Genomic DNA, 21279 nt, shown 5'->3' with positions numbered 1-21279 from the left:
GTTATTAGTGGTAACCTGCTGGCAGCAACCTAACCTCACGGAAGTCAGCTCAATCGTGGCCAAGCCGAATGACCATTGGCATAATCCCTCCCCCCTTGAAGGTTTCTTACATTGCGCTTCACAACCAAGTGTGTTATTTTCGAAATAATAGCAAAAAACCAAAAACCAAAAACCAAAAAAACAAAAAAAAAGTCTTGTTCAATTGACCAGATTCCCCAACTCAATAAACGCTGTTGCTGAGTGGGAATCAAAAGACAAAAGACTAGCGATGAAGATGACGATGAAATTGTTCCCATGGGTGTGTTTGATTGTTCACCAACAGAAAGGAAAGAACATGTTCTTTTTTTCTACTATCAGCCGGTATCAGTCCTACAAGAGCCATAGCTCATTAGCTCGTTCGACATAAACGCGGCGTCCTGGTGCTTATATTTGTAGCATTGAGTTCGATATCGTCCGTGAAAGAGGTGGTTCTCTACAAATTAGGAAATGTAAATATAAGCCAGAATATACCCGCGCTACCACATGCGCAGGCGCCGTCTTGTATTACGACAAAATTGCTATCCCCTTGTGCCAGAAACCTCCCCCCCCATCGGTGGTTGGTGGTGGTGGTGGTGATGGAAGACAACTAAAAAAAGGACAAATTTTAAAGCTTGAAGAATTTAAGGATTATGTATATGGTCAAAGCAAGGCGACTTAGTTTGATGCATAACCAATAATTCATTGGGTTGCCCTAATCTTTAAAATTCCTATTGTTGTACTTAAAAGTCTGCTGGTTAGCAATAGGCCATGGGCAAACAACCACTCCGACACACACAAGCATGCACACTCACACTCTGGGAAGAGTGACTATTTCCCAACTCAAATTGCTATTTTCCAACTATTTCTTCGACATTTTCTAGAATTTTATAAAACTTAACCCATCTTTCTTATTATCCTTGTAATCTTTCCATCTTTCTTTTCCTTTCTTCTTGCCACCACCATTTTCGTAACGGAAGATTGACAAAAGAACTTCTCCGCCTCCTCCTGCTCAGACAAGATGCACAGAACTTACTCCTTGAGATCATCTAAGGCTCCAACTGCCTCTCAATTGCAGAGCCCTCCTCCTCCTCCCTCGTCAACCAAAAACAGGTTCTTTGGGTCCGGAGGATTGTCCTCGTCCATCAGAAAGGCAGCTGCCGGCGCCACTGGTCCCGAATTGTCAAGAAAATTGACTCAATTCATCAAGATGGAAAAGAACTTTATGAGGTCAGTCGAGGTGACGTCGAGAGAGAGAAAGGACATTGCCAAGCAATTGAGTGCTTGGGGTGAAGGTAACGAAGAAGACATTAGCGACGTTACCGACAAGTTGGGCGTGTTGATCTACGAGATTGGTGAGTTGGAAGACCAATACATTGACAAGTACGACCAATACAGAATCACCTTGAAGTCCATTAGAGACATTGAAGGCTCGGTTCAACCTTCAAGAGAAAGAAAACAGAAAATCACCGATGACATTGCCCATCTCAAGTATAAGGACCCACAATCTCCCAAGATCCCCGTTTTGGAACAAGAGTTGGTTAGAGCCGAAGCTGAATCGTTGGTCGCTGAGGCGCAATTGAGCAACATCACCAGAGAACAATTGAAGGCCGCCTTCAACTACCAGTTTGACGCTACCAGGGAATTGGCTGAAAAATACGCCTTGATTGCCGGTTACGGTAAGGCCTTGTTGGAGTTGTTGGATGATTCCGCGGTGACTCCAGGTGAGACGAGACCCGCTTATGATGGCTACGAGGCCTCGAAGCAAATCATCATTGATGCTGAGAATGCCTTGGCTAACTGGACCTTGGACTCCGCCGCGGTCAAGCCCACCTTGTCTTTGCACCACGAATATGACGAAGATGAAGAACCAGGCGAAATCGACGAGGCTCACCAACATGAGTTTGCTAAGCACGATGAAGTTGTGCCTCAAGACGGCCACGCTTAAGCAGAGAGTATCTCTTTTATTTTTTTTATTATCATGTTTTCTCTGGGAAAAATCAGAGAAGATTGTGTCGTCGTCGACTTTAACTGTACTAGTATAATAATATTAATAATAACAATCAATGGGTGGGTAAGTTGCCACCCCTTTTGATGTGACAGTTTTGTTCACCCCTGGTTCTTGTTGTTGTTGTTGTTGTTGCAATTGCAATATAGTTTTGTTTTCTTTTTTTTTTTGACTCCAGTTTGATTCAAAATTGACATATAGCAACAGTAATAGTATATTCGTTCAGTACAAACTAAACTACGCCTAATAATTTATAACCACACAGTCTGATCCCAGCAGACTTGGAAAATCCACACCAGTTGTGATTGCCGTTGTGGTTTACCAACTATTCCTCATCCCTTTGCATAGTCAATTTTATGTCGTCAGGACCTAGTAAATTTCTTTCCAAGGCAAGCGGGTTAGTTTCAATCGTCAATAGACCATTGGTAGCAAGGATAAGAACGCTAGCAAATGCATTTGTACACAATCTCTTGGAAACAGGCTCTAGCCCCGATTCCCTTCTGCCTGCTCGCGGAGGCGCCAAATCCAGAAACTTTAATCGGTACGAATTTTCCACAGCGTCAAACGTATTCAATTCAAGCAGTTTACACGCGAAATACTCCATAAAGTGGTTTAATCGCGCGGTAAGGGAGTCGGCCATCCCTTGCGATCCAAAGTTTGAACAAGAAGGAGACCCGCGGATGCGGTCAGAACTTTGGTTTAGATCATCACGGGGTTGATGAACTAGCTCTTGCTCTAGCTCTGAATTGAAATCCATCTCGAGCATGCCTTCATTAAACGGGTCTCTCAATTCTGCGTCTTCTCCGCCAAACAAATTGTCCGAGGAAAAACGGTGGCGCTCTGTTTCGGCTTCTTGAACGTTTCTTGCCTGCTCTGAAGCTTCGCCCGCCATGATCTCAGTACGTCGGTGCATCTCGACTGTGCGTGAGATTGAGTCTTCGAGAACTGGAAATTGCAAGTTATTTGACCTTTGCCATGGACGTAAAGTTGTTGTTTGGTTGTTGTGCTCTTTGTAAACTTCCTTGACGGTGTGAAGTTGTGAGGGCATTCTTCTCAGTAGCATCGTCGCAATGTAGTTCAAATGAGACTTCATCAACTCGTTCCGCGAAACAATCGACTCAGAGTCAACTCGCAATCTGTGGTTTTGATTTTGGTTTTGGTTCTGGTTCTGGCGTTCAATCGTCGAGCGTTCATTGGCAGCCCTCAACTGCTCTGAAACTGTATTTGTAGACAAATAAAACTCTTGTTCCGCCGCGCTTTCGCTCCGTTCGTGGTTGGGGTCATGATCCGCTTCACCTTCGCCATCTAGGCGAGATACCTCGAGGTCAAAATCAGGGTTACCTGCACCCATTGGATCGTCCAACAACTCGCGGTTGTCAATTTCCTGGAGATGACCATCCTCGTCGAATTCCAAGTTCAAATTCTGATTCTCACCATTTGGTTCTTTAAAGCTTTGCTCGTGCGGATTGTCAAGATCAATCGGCGCGTCCATAAATGCATCAACTTCTCGTGTTTCCTCCTCATTCAACGACAATGCAAACGCCAATCCTTCAACTGCGGGAGGCAAACTACCATGGAAAGCAGGAAAATCCAGCCGGTCAAACTCGGCAATTTCAATCTTCCTCCTCTTTGCTGCGGGGTCTTCGCCTTTGTCAAACTCGATTCCAATACGCTCCAAATCCGCTAGTGGAGTGAAATCGAGATTCACATGAAAAGTCGAGTCATTCTCGTAAAATCTTGAGTTTTTTTTTGGGATTCGAGTAGTTTGCAACTGCTCCGGGTTGAAATGAGTGAAAAAATGGTGACTATTCTGCAATCTCAATTGGATATAGTTGATGTCATTCAAGATATAGGAGATCTTTGACTTGTAAAGAATCGATATCCCGTAAAGAATCTGCGAACAGTACTTGATATTGGACTCTTCTTTGTCAAGCAACTCCTGACACAAATCCGGGATCAGCACTTTCAAAATGTCATCTTTTTTGACCATCTTGTTTCTTGTGGAGGCCTTGGAACCCAACGTAGCGAGCAACCATGCTGTGTGTAAACCAGACGAAGATGCTTGAACTAGCTCCATGGCAGGCGGAAACTGAACATGGGTACCACATCTTTGCAAACCACCCCCTATAATACCAAGGATATGTGTTGCTTAAATACAATATACATTTGATGAAAAATGTGTTGCCAAAAATTGTGTGTGTGTGGGGTTAGCATGAATAACATCATCAAATATTACAGTACATCAAAATGTTGTCTTTTTTGGCTGCCAAATATTTACAAGACAGCACACGGAATCCACACCTCTCCCCCACATTGCGGCGAACCAAAGGATACCAACAGAGCGTTCGTTACTCATTTACGTTCCTCAAACCGCCGTAGCAAATGGAAAATCCCCAAGTGCTTGTTCTTTTTTGTTATTTTATTAAAATAAATCTATAACTGAAATCCTCCCTTTATCCCCATGTTTTTTTCCTTAAATTTTTATCTTTTAAAACTTATAATTATGTCATCTTGTATTGTATGTTCTTTAGTTTTTCGTATACCAAAACAAACCATTTCACGGTTGATTCGTAGTCTCCAGAGTCGATCGCCTCATACAAGTATGTAAAGGTGCTCTTGGTCAAACGGTCCTCGTACCACGTTGCATTGTTTTTGACGCTGAATTTGGGGTTGCCGTAAATGACAGAATCATAGTACAATTTGTTTTCTGGTTTACCGTCGAATATTCCCTTGACTTTGCCCAAGCTCGTCACTTCGTGTTCGATCTTGGGCGGTTCCCTCAACGAGAGATATGTGTAATCTAAATCACTCACCTTCAAGTCTCGCTCCAAATGCGAAAGTTTGTAGTTGGAGACTTTAAACTGGGCAAAATGCTGAAACTTTTTGTAGTACATGTACCATGGGTAATCGCGAGTCAACCCGTCCTCCACCTGTATATTCCATTTATCGAAAATGCGGGACTGTTGTACAGTCTCAACCATGAATGAAGTAAACTGTGTTACAATCTGGTCAAAGTCCACAGGATCGTCGGTATCTAGATCCTGGAAGATCGAGTGCTTGTAAATGAGGTAGCTTGGAACCAATGTCTTGTTCCACTGAGCTAGCTTCTCTTGCTCGGTCAGCAAGAGAGTATCGTAAAATGCCAGAATCTTCTTAAAATAGGAAAAAGTCTTGTAATCAACAACCTCGTGTTCGCTCAAACTGATTCCAAGCAACCCAATAAACCTAATCAAGGAGCCATGCAAAAGTAGATTATTGTCAATCGACTGTTTGATCAACCATTCGCGAGAATAGTAGTTGGAGTTTGCAATGTACTTGGCGCTGTCTCTCTTTTCATTATTGGTGAACTTTAAATTGATTATTGGTGTCGAGAGATGCTGTTGGTAAATCTTGGCCTCGGACGAAATGATTGGCCACCCGAGGATGTTGTTGATTGTTAAATTGTCTTGCTTGAGCCAGTAACGATACAAGGTGGTATAGTCCTCTCCATTGTCATCATCGTCATCATTGCCGAGGCCATTGTCATTGTCATTGCCATCAATGTTGTTGTTGTTGTTGTTGTTGCCATTATCGGCACCTCTAAGATCGCTCAATGTCTTCATTACTGCAGCTTCTTTAGGGATGGGGATAAACTTGGAAGTGTCGCGCAACAAATGATTCAACAATGGGTTGGCATCCACGGCAAAGTTGCTACCGGTGACGGCGTCACCGTCAATGTTTATATACGCGACAATCGACCTCTTTGGGTTGAAATTGTACGTGTCGTTGGTGAGCATCTCGACCCCCAACAAGTCCGAGTTTGACGCGTCCCATGAAATGAATTTAATGTTGCGCAATGGCTTCCATCCTTGCGATATCAATCTCTGGTAGTTGCGCATAATCTCAAAGAGAATGGCGTGGCCAGATAAAGGGTTATTGGAAGTGAGGGAGTCTCTTCTAGCTCCAATAATAACGTCAGCATCGTTCATGATCCCCTTGAGTGTCCCCACCACATTGGTGAGTTTCCGCGGAGGTGCGCCTTCAGCAAAAGTCGCGTTGATTTCGAGCTTAAATTTGGAAGTTGTGGTTGGCGAGTAGTCCCAAGCTTCAAATTCCGGCACGGGAGTGATCAGGGTTTCCAACACTGGTGTCACCAATTTCTTGCTTATTGGTATGGCTGGTATTTTGATCTTGTGGTTATTGCAGCCCCTCGATATGCCGAATCTCAAGTTTGCCGACATTGAATCCTCATTGCCACTCTTTGGCGCCTCAAAGTAGGTGAGAATGCCCGATGCGCCATGGTGTTGTGCCAACGCCAACTTTTCGCCAATGGTGATATTCTGCTCCTGAAGCGGACTCTTGATGATAAAGATTTTGTCTTTCAAAGCGACTCCAAATTGTATGAGCTTGTGATAGTCTGCTGGAGTTCCCTCATTGACAAAGACAAAGGGCGCAGTGACACTGCCGCTGGCTCCCAAATCGTAAAATGCTGGTGTCTTGAATGACGTTTCCAAGACATCGCACTGGTACGCGATATTCCCCTCGGTGTCCAATAAGCGCAAAGACGAGCTTTGCGGTTCAGGAATGGGTGCATCGTAGGTGAATTTTTCCGTTTTGAAGCCAAAGTTTTTAAAATTTGATTCCACATAATGCACTAGTGCCGGGTTATCGTCCGAGATCAAATTGAACTTGGCCTTGTTGTTGATCACAGTGAAGTTTCTTAGCCAGTTGTCGATAAACTCCTCCGTGGTTAGATTGGCGTGGCTTTTGCCTATTCCGGTCATTTGTAGAAAATTTCGTTTAACGTCGGACTTGGTCAAGCGGATCCCATACCACCTTCTATAGTCTCTAGCTAAAGATGTTCTTGGAAGAAAGGTGAGCTCGAATATAACCACGGCTAGGATTCCCAAGCAATAGATCCAAATGAAACTTGGCCGTTTTGCTAGCTTGATGATCCGACTCATCCTATCATCATCATCATCGTCGTCATCATCTTCATGATCATCATCATCTCTTCCCTCTTCTGCTCCTCGTCCCGCTTGTGCATGCGGAAGCAATAAACTCCGCTCATTCGCAGTGTGATCGGTTACCGAAGATGCCGTGAACGGTTTTGGAGCATCTCCGTCGTCGGTGTTGGTGGACGAAGGCGCCGTGGATTCGGTTCCTGGTTCATGTCCTTCCAAAGTGGACCCGTGGGTAGCAGTGTTGGAAGTGGCAGCATTCTGGGTATGGGATGAGCTCGCTTCGTTTGGTGCAGACCCTGTACTTGAAGCGGTCATCCTTTTTTGTTTTGTTGTCTTTGAAGTTGTGGTCCTTCTTCCCCCCTTGCAAGCGCTTGGATCGATTCAATTATGAACGGTTCAAGAGAAGAAGTTTGGGTTCTCACAATTGTGCGGAGAAGCCGTGTTTTGTTGTAGTTGAAAACTTAATCGTGACCCATGTAAAAAGAAGTTAGCAGCTTCCAACAAGTGAACAATCTGTACAATCTGTATACTTTTATAAATTCTTTTTATATTTTTAACAACGGGGTCTCTTTTTTCTTTTAGTTCTGGTATCTGGTTGGTTGTGGTTAGAAGTTGGAGCGTTTATAGTTGCAGCAGATATCCTTGTAGTGCAATTGAGGTATATTGAAGGGGGTTTTTAGTTACCAGATGCAAGGCGAGAATTTTATAAGAAACAAAGAAGAAATAAGGAGGCTTTAACGTGGAGTTTGAATATGACGCAACTCCGAAACTAGATCCAACAAGAGAGACCCCAAACCCCCAAAATTGTTTTCAGAAGAATGGTTTTTCGTAGCGGTTTGAGTTTCGTTGTAAAAGGTGGAGATGGCGATATGACAAGCGGATCTTGTTGCAAGCAGAGGGACAGAGAGAGAGACGAACGAAGCTGCGAAAAGTCCATTTTCCGCTTTCATTTCACTTTCTTGTTCCCTCCGCAACAACCAGTCTATCATGGGGCACGTTTCTTTCGTAATTTAAATAGGGTTGAAGGTACCACAGCTATACTACCAATATATAGTGCAGACTCCAAGTGTCCACCAACCTCAGCTGCAAAAAAAAAAAAAAAAAAAAAACCAATAAAAACAAGTTCTTTCGTTAATGTCTCTGAGGGTCAGATATAAATGCAAAGCTCGGTGCTGTAGTTCTCCCTTGCCATTACTTTAGTCTCGATAGGAGCCTTTTGCTGGGAAATTACAAAATCGGGCCGTCCTTTCCAGAACTACTCTGGTTGTCGTTGCACAGTAAATAACTTGCTGCTAACCTTGCCCGAAAAAGTGTGCGGCAAACTAGCCAGCTATGGTAGCCATTTTTTTCTTCACTTTTCAATTTCTGCTTCACTTTGCGCCTGGAAAAGCGCCATCACCGTGTCATAGTCAAACATATTGACCCCCGACTGTAGGGTCTTTGCTAGGCTTATCAAAGACTTGTCGGTGAAGTCCGGCTTCTTTCTCAACTCATCCAAATCATCGTCGAACTCTTGAGTCATGATTTTCAAAAATTTTGCACCGATCTCCTGTTTCGATGCGTCTATGCTTTTGCCCACTTCGGCAATGTTTGGTATGTTTCTCATCGCGACCGCCGTGTTTGGGTTGGTGACTTGTGAGAGCGATGTTGTCGTGAATGGGATCAGCTGAAGCTGTCGTTTCTGGTCATTGGTCAAGTCTTTGGGTGCATTGTTACGTTGGTCTCCTTTCGCCTGTTCTGGGTCTGAGTCTATGTCGATATCTATGGCACTGGCGTCTACTTGCGCTACTCCATCTTTAGTGACGTCTACCTCCTCATCTTGGTCCAGCTCCTGTTCCGGCTCCGAATCAGAGGATGATGACTCCGATGACGAAGAGAAATCCTCAGTTCTTCTTTTTTTTCTCCTTCTGCTGGATGGCTTCTTACTGCCGTTGTTCCTTTCTTGAGTTGGAGTTGTCAGAGCCATGCTTCAGCCAGGTGTCCCTCTTCCTCTGTCTCTCTCTTTGAAGCCTGGATACCTGCCCAGTTGTTCTGGTTGTGTGGTTTTTTTTTTTTTGTTTTGCGATGAAGGTTGCGCGCGTTTGCGGTGGTAGTAGTAGTAGTAGTAGCAGGAGCGTACACAGTGTAGGTATCGGCCGTTTTCAAGACCTCTCGGTCGACTTGGTCGCATCCGCTTGTTGCAGTGCCTGGAACAACTGTGTTGCGTTTTAGGCTAGACCCGCTGCATGACTTTGACAAGTGAATTTAGCTAGTTGACCAACTGGAATGACTAGCTGGCTCACGCACTAGCAGAAGGAGTGCTCCTTCCTGGAGAAAACCATTAATACAAAAAGAAAAAACGCAACCTGGAGACTGGAGACGCCGAGTACTGTAGTACGTTGAACCGTTGTTACCGGGTGGAACGGAGGAGGGAAGTGATTCTAAAATTTCCCGAGAAGCCACGCATGGTGGTGACTCGGCACATTATTAGAGGCGGGCGAGTATGGGAATATTAAACGAGTTGCGGCATATTGGAGACTAACCGAGTCTTTAAAAATACGAATTTGGGCTGAAGCAAAGGGCGTTTTACTCTCTTTTTTTTTACAGGTGATCGTATGCTTTTTGATGATTATGTGGTGCTTCTTATAATTGTTGTGGTGCTGGGAATCGAATATTGTAGAAGTCGTCTCAGAGACTGGAATTTTGCAAAGTGCAAGGGGGGGTTTTTTCTTTATTTTATTCCAAAACGTGGGCAAGTTGGCTTGTGGCTTTTTCTTTTCTATCTCTGGCTGGCATAAGCCTACGTCGAATGAGAAAGATGCATTATAGGGCCTATAAACGGCGAATCGGGGGAGGCTTAATTGAAAGGTGGTTGTTACACGTGATAAAAGATGGACACGAGTGTTGTGGTTGTTGCCTTTACCACCTCCTTTCGTCTCTGCAAAACCGTCCTCCACCTTGGCAATTGGTGGAGGCTCCTCTTCTCTTATTATTCTTGCGGCCAACACAAACACAGACATCAACAAGGGGGGGAATAGAGATGATTGTTCAATTGGTGGTAATATTTTATTATTGGCGAGATCCCCCGTGAGATTGTGGGTGCTACTCTAGTTATTGTTGGTAGCAGCAAAGGAGAGATCTGGTATCATACATTCAATTAGAAGCACTTGGTCCCAGTCTTAGTCCTTCTCACGAGTATACAGATGGCTAGACTACATGAACGGGCATTTGCCTTTGTCTCAACTGATTGATCAATTGCAATATCGGTTCATGGCGGTCTACTGTTCCGGTGTATTTGCATTATACCGCCTCTTTCTTCAGTGTATTTTATTTTCAAGCAGAGGAAGAGAAATAAAAAAGTTTTAGAGGCAATGAGGGAATGACATATTATAGTGCTGTAGAAATATATATATACTCTAGGGTAAACCACACCACCTAGACAACCTTCATCATCTACTTCATTTTCACCACCACCGCGAGGCAAACCACTTGTCCTTCATTCTTTCTTTCTTACAGATGGAAGCACGTTGCACGTCCCCCCGTTGTTAGACACAGACTTAATTAGATCAAGACCTTGACTTCTAATTACCAGCACATATACTCATGAGTTGAATCTACCGTTTTGGATGCCAAACCCTAGACCCAACCACTAGATATAGAGAAGAATCATAGAAACACACACACGCTCCAGAAAGAAAACAGCCCATAAAAGAAAAATCATGTATTCTCCGCTTGAGTTGATACTCACCATCATAGCATTGCTCAACTTGTGCACCGCATTTGTCATTTACTGCGTGGATAAGAAGGAAGGAGTCTCAATCAACTCGGGCAAACATTTCCAAAGCTTCAAGATATGCATTACCATGTCGATTATGTTTGGCACTGCTTCGATGTGTTTGATGTCGAAAAACAGTTTTCAGTTCGATTTATGATTCATTCTTTTGGGCGGATTGTTCAAGTAGCATGCATTTCTAGCATTAGAAAAAAATCGGCGATAAATATAAGCAAAAAAAAAAAAAAAAAATGAAAAAATTTGCATCTTTATAAACCTCTTTGGCAATATACTCTAGGATCTTTGGTTCTTTTCCATAGACTTCTACAAAGTTGACCAGAGCTGGGCTTGAGGGGAGCGTGACTGCAATTGGCAAACGACTAAAAAGTTCAGCTTAAATCATGTATTTGAAACTCTACTTTTTATTCTACTTTTTCAATTTAGCTTGGCTCTTTTCTCTTCGGACTCTTGCAATCCTTCCAAGACATGGGGAACTTTTGGTAATCCACTGGTGGTGGGTCTCATTGCAGGCGTAGCCAAATCTGCATGGAAATCCTTGATGATGGAATCAACATCATCAATGTTTAATTGTCTCACGTCGCCCAATTTCTTAATCTTTTCAGTCACCTCCTTACACTGAGCATCAGTCAAATTCAAATTCAACTGGTCAACTCTGGATTTGATCGCGTTCCATCCAGTCAACCTGTTGGCAAAATGAATGTATCTCGTTAATCCGAAATCGCTGGGACTTAAAATCTCATAAGTTGACGGGTTGGCCAATATAGCTTTGGCGTGGATACCTGCCTTGTGTGTGAAGGCGCAGAACCCCGTTATGGGGTTATTGAATGGGATGTTGACCTGCACGGCCTCGGCAACCAAGTTTTCCAAGTCTCTGATTTTATGGACTTTGTATTTGGACAAGACATAGTCGCGATCAGCGGCAATCATCCTGGCCATTAACCCTCCCAAGGGAGTGATACCGTTGCGCTCCCCGATCCCCAACACTGAGACATCAATCAATTTGGCACCTCCTTCCAAGGCCGTGTAAGCATTTGCAATCGCGCACCCGGTATCGTTGTGGAAATGACACTCAATTTCACAATTCACCACCGATTTTAAAGTACGCACTAGTTCGTAAACTTGTCTAGGGTTAGCGCACCCTACAGTATCGGCGATACCAACCCGGTTGACACCAATCTTGTCAACAGTACGGTAAATGTTCAACAAGTCAACCAAATCCGATCTGAAACTGTCTTCGGAACTGAATCTGATTTCAATGCCTTTGGATTTGACAAACTCAATCACCTCGATCGCGGACTGAGCAATATAGTTCATGTCCTTGCCATGACTATACTGCCTCAAAAACTGCGAAGTGCCAATAACGACATCGACACCATCGACACCGGTCTCAACGGCAACTCTAGCGTCATCCATGTGGCACCTAATATGAGTCAAGATCTTGGCCTTCAATCCCAACTTACATATAGCTTCGCAATCTTTCCTGCTTTGTTCAGAGGCCACTGGAGAAGTCAATTCGATGTAGTCAACGCCAAAATCATCCAAGGCCCTTGCGATTTTAATCTTGGTCTCGGTATCAAAGAACGCATTGGCAAATTGTTCACCTTCACGCAAGGTACTTTCAATCAATTGGAAGCTGCCCACGTTAGATAAGTAGTCCGCTGGATTTGGTCCATAGGGGTTTTGTTGGATGTTGTGACTGAAATTCTCACTGACTTCTTTGAACCCGTTTGTGGCTGACATCCTATGTGTGTGTGTGTATGTGCCTCTTCGCTACGTCGATAGTCTAGTCGACCCTCTACACACCAAGAGTTCCAGAGGAGGTGGGAGGTGTTTGTATTGGGAATGGTGCGTGTAACTTTGCTTATCGTTGGTGTGCAAAACCTCGCCCAGCTATAGCGATGTTTTTTTCTTACTTTTGGCAGAGAGAGAAGAGCTCAGAGCCGGTAGCGGTGGTGAGATGGAAGTTCACGTGACCGGGCACACCTTGCTGCAAAAGCCTTCCCTATTGATGAAATACCACGGTGGAGGAACAAGGGAGGTATCTAAAATTTGATATCTCTAACCTTGCGGATGTGTTTCGAAAGTTCGAGTAAGGTTCATCCATCAAAATGTGAGGGTCTTTGCCAGTACTTTTGTAGCTGATCTACTGTAGTTTATGTTTTTTTTTCGCATCCAAAAACTCTATGAAAACGACGATGGCGTTTGCACAAGGAAAATAGAGTGCTTTGGGGTTTGGAGGCGATAGGAAAAGTGCTGAAGTTGCTCAACCCAGAAATAGCGGAACTTTGTATCTTAAACTTCTACAACCGAGGCAGTGATTGATTATTGAAATTGGCACCGAGCACATTTTTCACCAACAAACGTCGCAATCTTGGGGACAGCTAATCGGTCAAGTTTTTTTGCTCCTTTCCATGCAATTTAATCAGGGTTTTTCCGAACAACGCCCCAGATTTCGGAATTGTTTTTTGTTTGCTCTTATCAACAAAAAGGGTAGGATCCGTGTAGTTGGAAGGAGGAGGGGAAGAAGTTTTGATAGTGGCCCAGCTGCGGTTTTATTAAACTAAACTAAACTCCGCCGCGCTTACCCAATGTGGACTTAGTGCGGCAAGCGACCCCGAGTCCGAAAAGAACAATTCTGGGGGAGTTGGATTCTTGCCATTTGATGTCGGGGCCATGCGATAAGACCCCCCCTTTTTTTTAGGGGAAGGAGTGGGAGGGGGGGGGGGGGGCACCTAGAATACTTCTCCTCAACAATAACCATATAAAGGAAAAGAATCCCCCAAATTCATTAACCTGACAGGTATTGAATTTTTTTTTTGTTTGAACCATCTTACAGCAATTCAATCTAGTGACTTTTTTTTTTCTTTTACTATGTCCGACCTCAAGTACAACAATCTTGGAGAATCTGGGTTGAAAGTTCCACCTGTGATTGTTGGATGCATGAGCTACGGAAGCAAGAAATGGGTTGATTGGGTTGAAGATGACGAAGACAAAGTTTTCAAAATTCTCAAAAAGTGCTACGATGCAGGTCTTCGTGCGTTTGACACTGCCGATGTCTACTCCAATGGTGAGCTGGAGCGTCTTCTTGGTGAATTTCTCAAAAGATATGAGATCCCTAGAGAAAGAGTCGTCATCTTGACCAAAGGGTTCATGCCCTTGGATCCAAACGACTTGGGGTTCAATTCTTTGCGAGGACACGCTATTCTGGACAAGGACTATGCCAATGCCAAAGGTTTATCTAGGAAGCACATTTTCGATGCAATAAAGGCCTCAGTGGAACGATTGGGCACCTATATTGACGTTTACCAGATCCACAGACTTGACACAACTACACCCAAGAAGGAAATCATGCGTGCGTTGAATGACGTCGTTGAGGAAGGATATACTCGCTACATTGGAGCTTCGTCGATGAAAGCTACCGAGTTTGCTCAATTGCAGTTTATTGCCGAACAGAATGGATGGCACAAATTTATCAGTATGCAAAACTACTACAACTTGATTTACAGAGAGGAAGAACGAGAAATGATTCCATTTTGTCAAAAAAACGATATCGGTGAAGTTGGTCTTATTCCCTGGAGCCCCATTGCCAGAGGAGTCTTGGCTAGACCCGCGGGCTCGCAGTCCGAAGAGAGCGGCAGAGATAAATTCGACAAGACTTTTTCCATGTTGGGGTTGGACAAGTTGACCGATGCCGATAAGACCATTATTGACCGCGTTGTGGAAATCGGCAAGAAGCACGGCGAAAGCCCTGCTGTAGTTGCCACTGCGTGGGTCTTGAGCAAAGGTTGTAATCCAATCGTGGGCTTGAGTAGCGAGAAGCGAATTGACGACATTGTACGCGCGGCAAAGTTGAAGTTCACCGAGGACGAGCTCAAGTATTTGGAGGAGCCCTATCTTCCCAAGAAATCATTGTTTTAGACGTACAAATGTCCTTTCTACGGCAACATGTCTTCGATGCTGAAACGCTAGATTTCCAACTTTTCAAAATACACGCGTAAAGTAGTTTTTCAGACAGTTTTTTTCCTCTCTTTTTTTTTTTGTCATCTGTACTTCCTAGCCTTTTTTTTTGGTTTTATACTAGGTTCAGTAGACGAAAATGTTTTCCTCTTTTTATGCTTTGATAAAGTTGGGAGATGTGGGTTCTAAAGGCCAACTGGCGTGAGAGGCATGGTTCGATGTCCATGTGAACATTTTTGCACCCATAAGGACGTTTGATTTCTTTTTTCCTTCTACTTTGATTTTGTGTTATTGGCAGAAACGAATCGCTGTCCCTGCAAAAGCCCACAGACCAAAGGAATCTTTATACATAAAAAAACCCCAGCCACCAACCAGTGCTCATCAGGCCACGGTTTTTTTATTTGCTAGCTCAATGGCAGAACTCGCCTTAGTTTCTAGATACCGGAACAGGAATAGACCAAAGAAGAAGACAAAGAAGAACGATGTTGGTGGTGATGACGAAAGCGCTGGCAGGGACCAATCTTTGCAAGGCGCCGCCGAGGAGATGGAGCAGGTGTCGGACGATGTGGCAATTGAGAACGACTTGGCTTACTTACTCACAAATGAGGAAGTTGAAGTAGTCCTACAGGACGAGACAGAGTATATACCCACTGGTAAATTTACCGAGATCAATATTGGCGTCTCACAAACGCAACACCCGGCCAAGAGTGGTAAGAAAGTTGATAAAGATGCATCTCGGAGGAAACGGGTTGAGCCCCGTTTCTCAGTGGCAGAAGTGGTTCTGGATATAGCCGATCTCCAATTCTCGAGCGACGAGGAAGAAAAATACAATCATACGAGAGAAGCTACAAGCGTGAATGGCAAACGTAAGGGTAAAATGAATTCTAAAAACTCGACGCTGAAAGCGCCAAAGGGGCGCCGTGACAAGATCGAGAACCTGGGAGAACACGTTGACCAGGGTAAGATACACAAGCCTAGAAACGCACAGGTCCGCGCCCACGAACACCCGCCAGCATGCTCAAACTCAGGCCCAGGGCCCAAGCAATCCAGGAAAAATACCAAACGGGAGCACACGACGAATAGCGCTCACATCCAACAAGGCATAGATGGCAACCAGGATTTTGAATCTAAGTCGGCTCATCCTAAAGAGCAAGACGGTTTAGCAGCGCAAGGTCAGGATGCCAAAGCCAAGAGTTCCAGCAAGACAGTCAAGAAGAAATCAGCAACTCGCACTCCAAAGAATGATGCCAAAGGACCTCCAGCTTCAACTACAACTACAACTACACCTCAAAAGAAATCTGCTTCCAAAGACAAGAACAAAAAGTCTGCTGATGCATCCAGAAAGCAAGGCAAAAGCGCGAGAGATCAAGACATGCAAAAGCTGCCTGAGAGCCGTCCGTCCATTCCAGCCGATGAAGAAAAGGTGAGTACAAAAGTCCATGACAAGCAAAAACTTATTCAGTTGAGCTGACTATTCGGTTCTAGAAAAAAAATGAAAAAAAGAGTGCATACTAACTTGAGCAGGCCGAGGGAAATGGAACCAGCAAAAGAGAGATCACCGAGGAAGAATACATGGCCACGCATTGTCCTACTCTATCCCAAGAGTTGAAGGAGAATGAAGGCTCAAAAAAAACAAAAAAGAAAAACAAGGGCAAGAGTGGTGAATCTGCACGGGAGCGGGAGAAAACTCCCGTAGATGAGAGCTCGGCTTCTTCAACTATCAGTCCGGGCTCAATGTTTGGAGTCACTTTGAATCCAATCAACTCGTCAACGAAAAAGATCATGGGCGATCAGCTACCCGAAGTCCACCCCATCAAAACAATAATTGGCGTTTCGCATAGCCAAATCCTAGAAGCAGACCTCACCGATGTCAAGATCAAAACAATCTTGAGCTCAACAGCAGTTTCAAAATATGCAATCATGGGTCGAGCATTGACGAAAAAATACTCGACGGAGCTATTTGGAAACGCAGAAACAAAAAAGATGTTCACTGAACTATGCATCAACGTGGCCCTCCATGAGTCGTATGGCTTTAAAACCACAACACAAAAGTACCCCAACTTGTTGCCCTTGTTGAACCAATACGACGAGCTTCAATTGGAAAACACCAGAACGTCAATCACGGTCTCGGAAAAGGAAACCCATTCCAACACACTCGACTACTCTGTCTTTGCTTATTTCGGACACATTCTCATCTGGGCCATCTCGTTGCAACGCTTGGCTTCGGTGCTGCTCTTGACGGAGAATTGCGACGTGGACGTTTCGCCCGCGACGATAAAATCAAAAATTGGCGGCTTGCATTTGTGGGATAGGATCTTTCGCGAACTCAAAGGTATGAACTCGAAGCGGTGGAAACATGTTTTGAAGTTTAGAAATAATTTTGCGTTCGAAGAGGACCAGTTTATGCTCATTTTAAGATTCATGCAAATCGTAAACGTTCCATAATGGAAAGGGGGAAGTGAAAGAAATTGACTCGAATATATACATATATATATGTATAAATATGTATATGTATTAAAGACAAACACGGACCCACACACACAAACCGTGTACAACTCTAATCTTGTTGCACCTTGGCGTAACTTGGCGGTCTTAGCCTTCTGTTCATATACTGGACTAGCCAGACGGGAAATAAACTCACGGCCAAAATCAAGACCGTTTGCCAAATATAAGTGATCGAAGCCACGTAGACCAAGTTAAAGTACTCGGAGAGCAACGGAATCGAACCAACGTATGCTAAAAATGTGATGATGATGGTGCTAGCCATGACTTTGTTCCACCTGTTGATGGACAAACACACCATGAATAGTTCATTGTACACCAAGCATGAGAATGATAGCGCCACCATGGTTGTGAATTTGCTCTCTAATAACGTCTGGAGTTGCTGCGAAATCAACTGGATGACGCACCCTTGGTATAAGGAGATCCCAACCCACATGAAAAAAGTCCTGTAGGACAAGGACTTGCCCAATGTCAATTCCTTGTATAGTTCAGGGTACAATTTCGTCAACCGTTGGTCAACGTCGCAGTCCAAGGTGAGCGAGAAAACCGGTGCCATGGTGTAAATTGTGGAGTATCCCACCATCAACCACCCTTGGTACAATGCGAGTGGCTCAAAATGCGAGAAAATGGAATAGACAGCTTGCGCGACTGATATGAGCAACCCACGATGTATGATAAATTGCGCAAGCTTGGCAGACCTTTTGTACGAGTTTCGTCCATGCCAAAGCAACAATTTCGAGAGGTAGCAGAACTGGTCAATGCTAAAGTCCGCGGCCAAGGACGCCTGTTTGCCTTCCTTGCCCACTATACCAACACCAACGTCGGCTGACTGAATCATGCTCACGTCATTGCCCCCATCACCAATGCAACAAACTCTCTTGCCAGTGATGCGTCTGATGTGTACTGCAACGTCTGCCTTTTGCTGAGGCGTGCAACGACACGCAATTACTGCTGAGTAATGAATAGCAGCTTCGAGAAACTCGTCGCAAAAATACTTCATAAACGTAGCCAACGATTCTCCATCGATGAGAAGACAAGCATTCTTGTTCAGTCTAATGGCCTCCAATTGGCTCATTGCATAATCTGGGTCGCGAAGCTTGGTCACCTCGTGCACATATTGGCCACGCAGTATCAATCTGGCGCTGATGGATACACACTTTGCCGTCTCGACTTTGTCTCCTGTAAGCATCCAAATCTTGATTCCCGCGTTTCGAAGCAACTCAATGGAAGACTTGACGTCAACTTGTAGCTTATCCTCAACTCCAGTGAGACCGAGTAGTTCCAAATTCTGTTCAAGGTAATAGTCAACGACTTTCTGCATAGCGTATTCTCTATGCTGCATGGAGACCGAGGCCTCGTTGTAATTTTCCACAAAGTCCAGGAACACATTGGGAGTCAACACTTTGCGTCCAACAACTAGAGTTCTTAAACCTTCTCTTGCCATGTTTCCAGTCTCCTCGTCAAGCCAATCGTTTGCATTAACAATGTTGGCCATCACCGTATCCGCCCCCTTTTGCATGAACCAGAAATCGTCCTTCAGTTTGCTTTTCACCAAGATTCCCATCCGCTTGGTTTCTGAATTGAATGGGAAATTGAACAATACTTCAAACTCCAAGAGCTGGCTTGTGTGCAAATGCATGAGTGTTATTGAATTGCGGTCACGTTTGTATAGCTTCAAGCCAACATCCTCGCAAAACTGGACAATGGCTATTTCGTCAGGGGATGCCGCTTGATATGTGATCTCGCCAAAGCTGGGGTCTTCACGGTCGTCGTCATACACGGGAGTAACGTTGTGACAAAGTGCCAACGTCAAAACGAGGTCGCAAACTTTTGCACCCAAATCCTTTTTCCTCAGTCCAAATTGAGGCGAGTTTATGTAATTGACTAAATTTTTGACGTAATCCGTGACAATGTCGAGGGTATCACCAGCATAGCTGACTGCGCCGAGATGCAATTTTTTCAAAATCATCTCGTTTCTAGTCAATGTGCCCGTCTTGTCACTCAAGAGGTACTCGACCCGCCCCAAGTCCTCCGGTATGGTGGAGGTCCTCACCACGGTTCCAGGGATGTCCTCGTCGTTCTGTATCTGGGAAGCATAGACCGATTTAGCAAGATCCAAGTTGACTCTCAAGGACACTGGGATGATTGTTGAAAATAAAATCAAAAATCTCATGATATCAATGTACCATGTTTTATGCAAGGGGAACCCCTTTGCGAGGACAAGAATGACGGAAAGTGCAAAGACAACTGCGCATAAGATCTTGGATAAGCTGTTGATTTCAATTTCCAACAAACCGGTCTTGACCCCGCTCTTTGTAGTGTTCATCAGTTGTCGAGTCTCAATACCAGTATAAGTCACAAGAGCAATGGCGCTGCCCGAGGCTAAAACAGTGTTGGCCCATAGTGTCTGGTCCACTGTCAAGGCGTAGGTCTCGGCAGAAGTTGGTAGACTCAAGCTCGTGGATGAAGTTGGATTGTAAACCAACTGCCCTTGGAACATGTGGATTGACTTTGTCGGGTTGCCCACGACTATTGAGATTGAGTTGATAATGTTTGTCACGCTGGCGAGATTTTGGGTTACATTTGGTGCCACTCGCAACTTCCAGTCCGTTTCACCGTCCAATTGATCGGTTTTGATAAATACTTCTCCCGTCTTTTCCGTTGACTGTAGGAGCACCATATCTGCTGGAACTCTGACATCCTTGTGTAGTTTCACCAAGTCACCCACTTTCAAATCCTTTGAAGATATGTATTTCGGTTCTGCCGTTAGAGCCGCCGTTGGCGAGTTTCTGTTGAGCACTTCGTACACTTCGTGGTTCTGCTCGCGGTCCCGGCGGCGTCTGGCAATGTCGTCGCCCGCCTCTTTCAACATTGTTACCGCTAGCACAAACGCCAACGGCACGATGTAGGAGGAAAGATAGCCGATCCTCAACTGGGGCACTATCTGCGACAAGGCAACAACGAGGAAATACAAGTTGAAGAAAAATTTAAACTGCTCGTACAAGATGATTGGGATGAAGGTTATCGGGTTGTATTTTGCATTTGAAATGGCATTGGACGGGTATATTTGGTTTGCCTTTGCATTTGTCGTCTTTGCCGAGATGTATCGTTCGTCGCAGAGATTGTTGACTCTGAAATCTGAAGCTCCGCTTTCCTTTAAGCGCTCTTGATTGAGCTCTCTTTTGGCGTCGTTGAACATATATATGAAGCTCTGGAACATCTGTCGTATTCTGGACGAGGCCGATCTGGCCGCCACGTCAATCGAGCTGGCAGAGGCCCCGCGGCTTGTCTGTCCCAAGGGGTCCATGAGCGAGACATCCTCACCCTGGCCGCCCTCGCCCTCTTCGCTATGGATAGTATGTAGAGGGATTGCACCCTGTGAATGAAAAGATCCGTTCCGGCTCGCCAGGTTTATTCGATCTCCATTCTGTTCTGCAATCGGTGCATACGAGAACAAGTTCGTAGTTGCGCTGTTCAACGCCTTGTCTAGCGAGTTGTCCAACTCATCATACAAGTCCCTATCTACCTGCGACGAGAATCGCCTAGACGATGACATCTTTGTTGCTCTCTGCAAAGGGGCGTCGCTCTGACACTAGGTTGATGATGATGGCGGTGGAATACTACACTGCTCACATCTTCCACACTACACACCCAAACGAAAAGCGGAAACGTAATCCGTTTCAAAACGGTCGCTACCAAATGCACCCCAACCCCCACGGGTTTGTAGAAAGTGGTGGCAACCAAAGTGTACCCTGCCAGGCCCCTCTTCAAAAGCAAGAAAAACGCCAAAAAAAAAGGGTCTTTGGAAGTAGCGGAACGGAACGGATGGCAGGAGCCGTGTTGGGGCTTACGCGTCGACCATGAGCTGGCCGTAACAAGTAAATGATGAAAAAAATGATGGAAACATGATGGAAACAAGTGTGCTTCGTAAGGGAAGGGATATGATCGACTTTTGCAAAGTCTGTTATTCAGAAGAAACTCAGTGCATTAGCAAACGTTGTACGTGGTAAAGCTCTGCCGTGGTTGCCAAATAACGATTCTTTTCTTTCTCCGTTTTCTTTTTCTTTTTCTTCTTTTTGCTT

The 21279-nt window shown here is 44.7% G+C and overlaps 10 protein-coding genes across 10 annotated transcripts; 5 read left to right on the top strand and 5 right to left on the bottom strand. All coding sequences in view use genetic code 12, as the record gives it.

The window, feature by feature from the left end:
• Positions 1-1036: 1036 nt before the first annotated feature.
• Positions 1037-1963, top strand: LODBEIA_P26180 (uncharacterized protein; the record flags this gene model as incomplete). The annotated part of the gene is made up of 1 exon (XM_066972637.1): positions 1037-1963. One exon carries the CDS (start codon positions 1037-1039, stop codon positions 1961-1963), a length of 927 nt encoding a protein of 308 aa, XP_066829556.1.
• Positions 1964-2348: 385 nt separating this feature from the next.
• On the bottom strand, positions 2349-4100 carry LODBEIA_P26170 (uncharacterized protein; the record flags this gene model as incomplete). The annotated part of the gene is made up of 1 exon (XM_066972636.1): positions 2349-4100. The coding sequence occupies one exon, from the start codon at positions 4098-4100 to the stop codon at positions 2349-2351; it is 1752 nt and encodes a 583-aa protein (XP_066829555.1).
• A 424-nt stretch (positions 4101-4524) lies between these two features.
• On the bottom strand, positions 4525-7281 carry LODBEIA_P26160 (uncharacterized protein; the record flags this gene model as incomplete). The annotated part of the gene is made up of 1 exon (XM_066972635.1): positions 4525-7281. One exon carries the CDS (start codon positions 7279-7281, stop codon positions 4525-4527), a length of 2757 nt encoding a protein of 918 aa, XP_066829554.1.
• Positions 7282-8317: 1036 nt separating this feature from the next.
• LODBEIA_P26150 (uncharacterized protein) lies at positions 8318-8932 on the bottom strand (the record flags this gene model as incomplete). The annotated part of the gene is made up of 1 exon (XM_066972634.1): positions 8318-8932. The coding sequence occupies one exon, from the start codon at positions 8930-8932 to the stop codon at positions 8318-8320; it is 615 nt and encodes a 204-aa protein (XP_066829553.1).
• Positions 8933-10664: 1732 nt separating this feature from the next.
• On the top strand, positions 10665-10877 carry LODBEIA_P26140 (uncharacterized protein; the record flags this gene model as incomplete). The annotated part of the gene is made up of 1 exon (XM_066972633.1): positions 10665-10877. The coding sequence occupies one exon, from the start codon at positions 10665-10667 to the stop codon at positions 10875-10877; it is 213 nt and encodes a 70-aa protein (XP_066829552.1).
• A 275-nt stretch (positions 10878-11152) lies between these two features.
• On the bottom strand, positions 11153-12478 carry LODBEIA_P26130 (uncharacterized protein; the record flags this gene model as incomplete). The annotated part of the gene is made up of 1 exon (XM_066972632.1): positions 11153-12478. The coding sequence occupies one exon, from the start codon at positions 12476-12478 to the stop codon at positions 11153-11155; it is 1326 nt and encodes a 441-aa protein (XP_066829551.1).
• A 1131-nt stretch (positions 12479-13609) lies between these two features.
• LODBEIA_P26120 (uncharacterized protein) lies at positions 13610-14656 on the top strand (the record flags this gene model as incomplete). Its single annotated transcript, XM_066972631.1, has 1 exon — positions 13610-14656. One exon carries the CDS (start codon positions 13610-13612, stop codon positions 14654-14656), a length of 1047 nt encoding a protein of 348 aa, XP_066829550.1.
• A 451-nt stretch (positions 14657-15107) lies between these two features.
• On the top strand, positions 15108-16166 carry LODBEIA_P26110 (uncharacterized protein; the record flags this gene model as incomplete). Its single annotated transcript, XM_066972630.1, has 1 exon — positions 15108-16166. One exon carries the CDS (start codon positions 15108-15110, stop codon positions 16164-16166), a length of 1059 nt encoding a protein of 352 aa, XP_066829549.1.
• A 101-nt stretch (positions 16167-16267) lies between these two features.
• On the top strand, positions 16268-17140 carry LODBEIA_P26100 (uncharacterized protein; the record flags this gene model as incomplete). The annotated part of the gene is made up of 1 exon (XM_066972629.1): positions 16268-17140. One exon carries the CDS (start codon positions 16268-16270, stop codon positions 17138-17140), a length of 873 nt encoding a protein of 290 aa, XP_066829548.1.
• A 112-nt stretch (positions 17141-17252) lies between these two features.
• LODBEIA_P26090 (uncharacterized protein) lies at positions 17253-20753 on the bottom strand (the record flags this gene model as incomplete). Its single annotated transcript, XM_066972627.1, has 1 exon — positions 17253-20753. The coding sequence occupies one exon, from the start codon at positions 20751-20753 to the stop codon at positions 17253-17255; it is 3501 nt and encodes a 1166-aa protein (XP_066829547.1).
• Positions 20754-21279: the final 526 nt, after the last annotated feature.

The sequence above is a fragment of the Lodderomyces beijingensis genome (genome assembly GCF_963989305.1).
Source record: "Lodderomyces beijingensis strain CBS 14171 genome assembly, chromosome: 3".
NCBI classification, from domain to species: domain Eukaryota; kingdom Fungi; phylum Ascomycota; class Pichiomycetes; order Serinales; family Debaryomycetaceae; genus Lodderomyces; species Lodderomyces beijingensis.
This window is presented reverse-complemented; position numbering and strand designations above follow the sequence as displayed.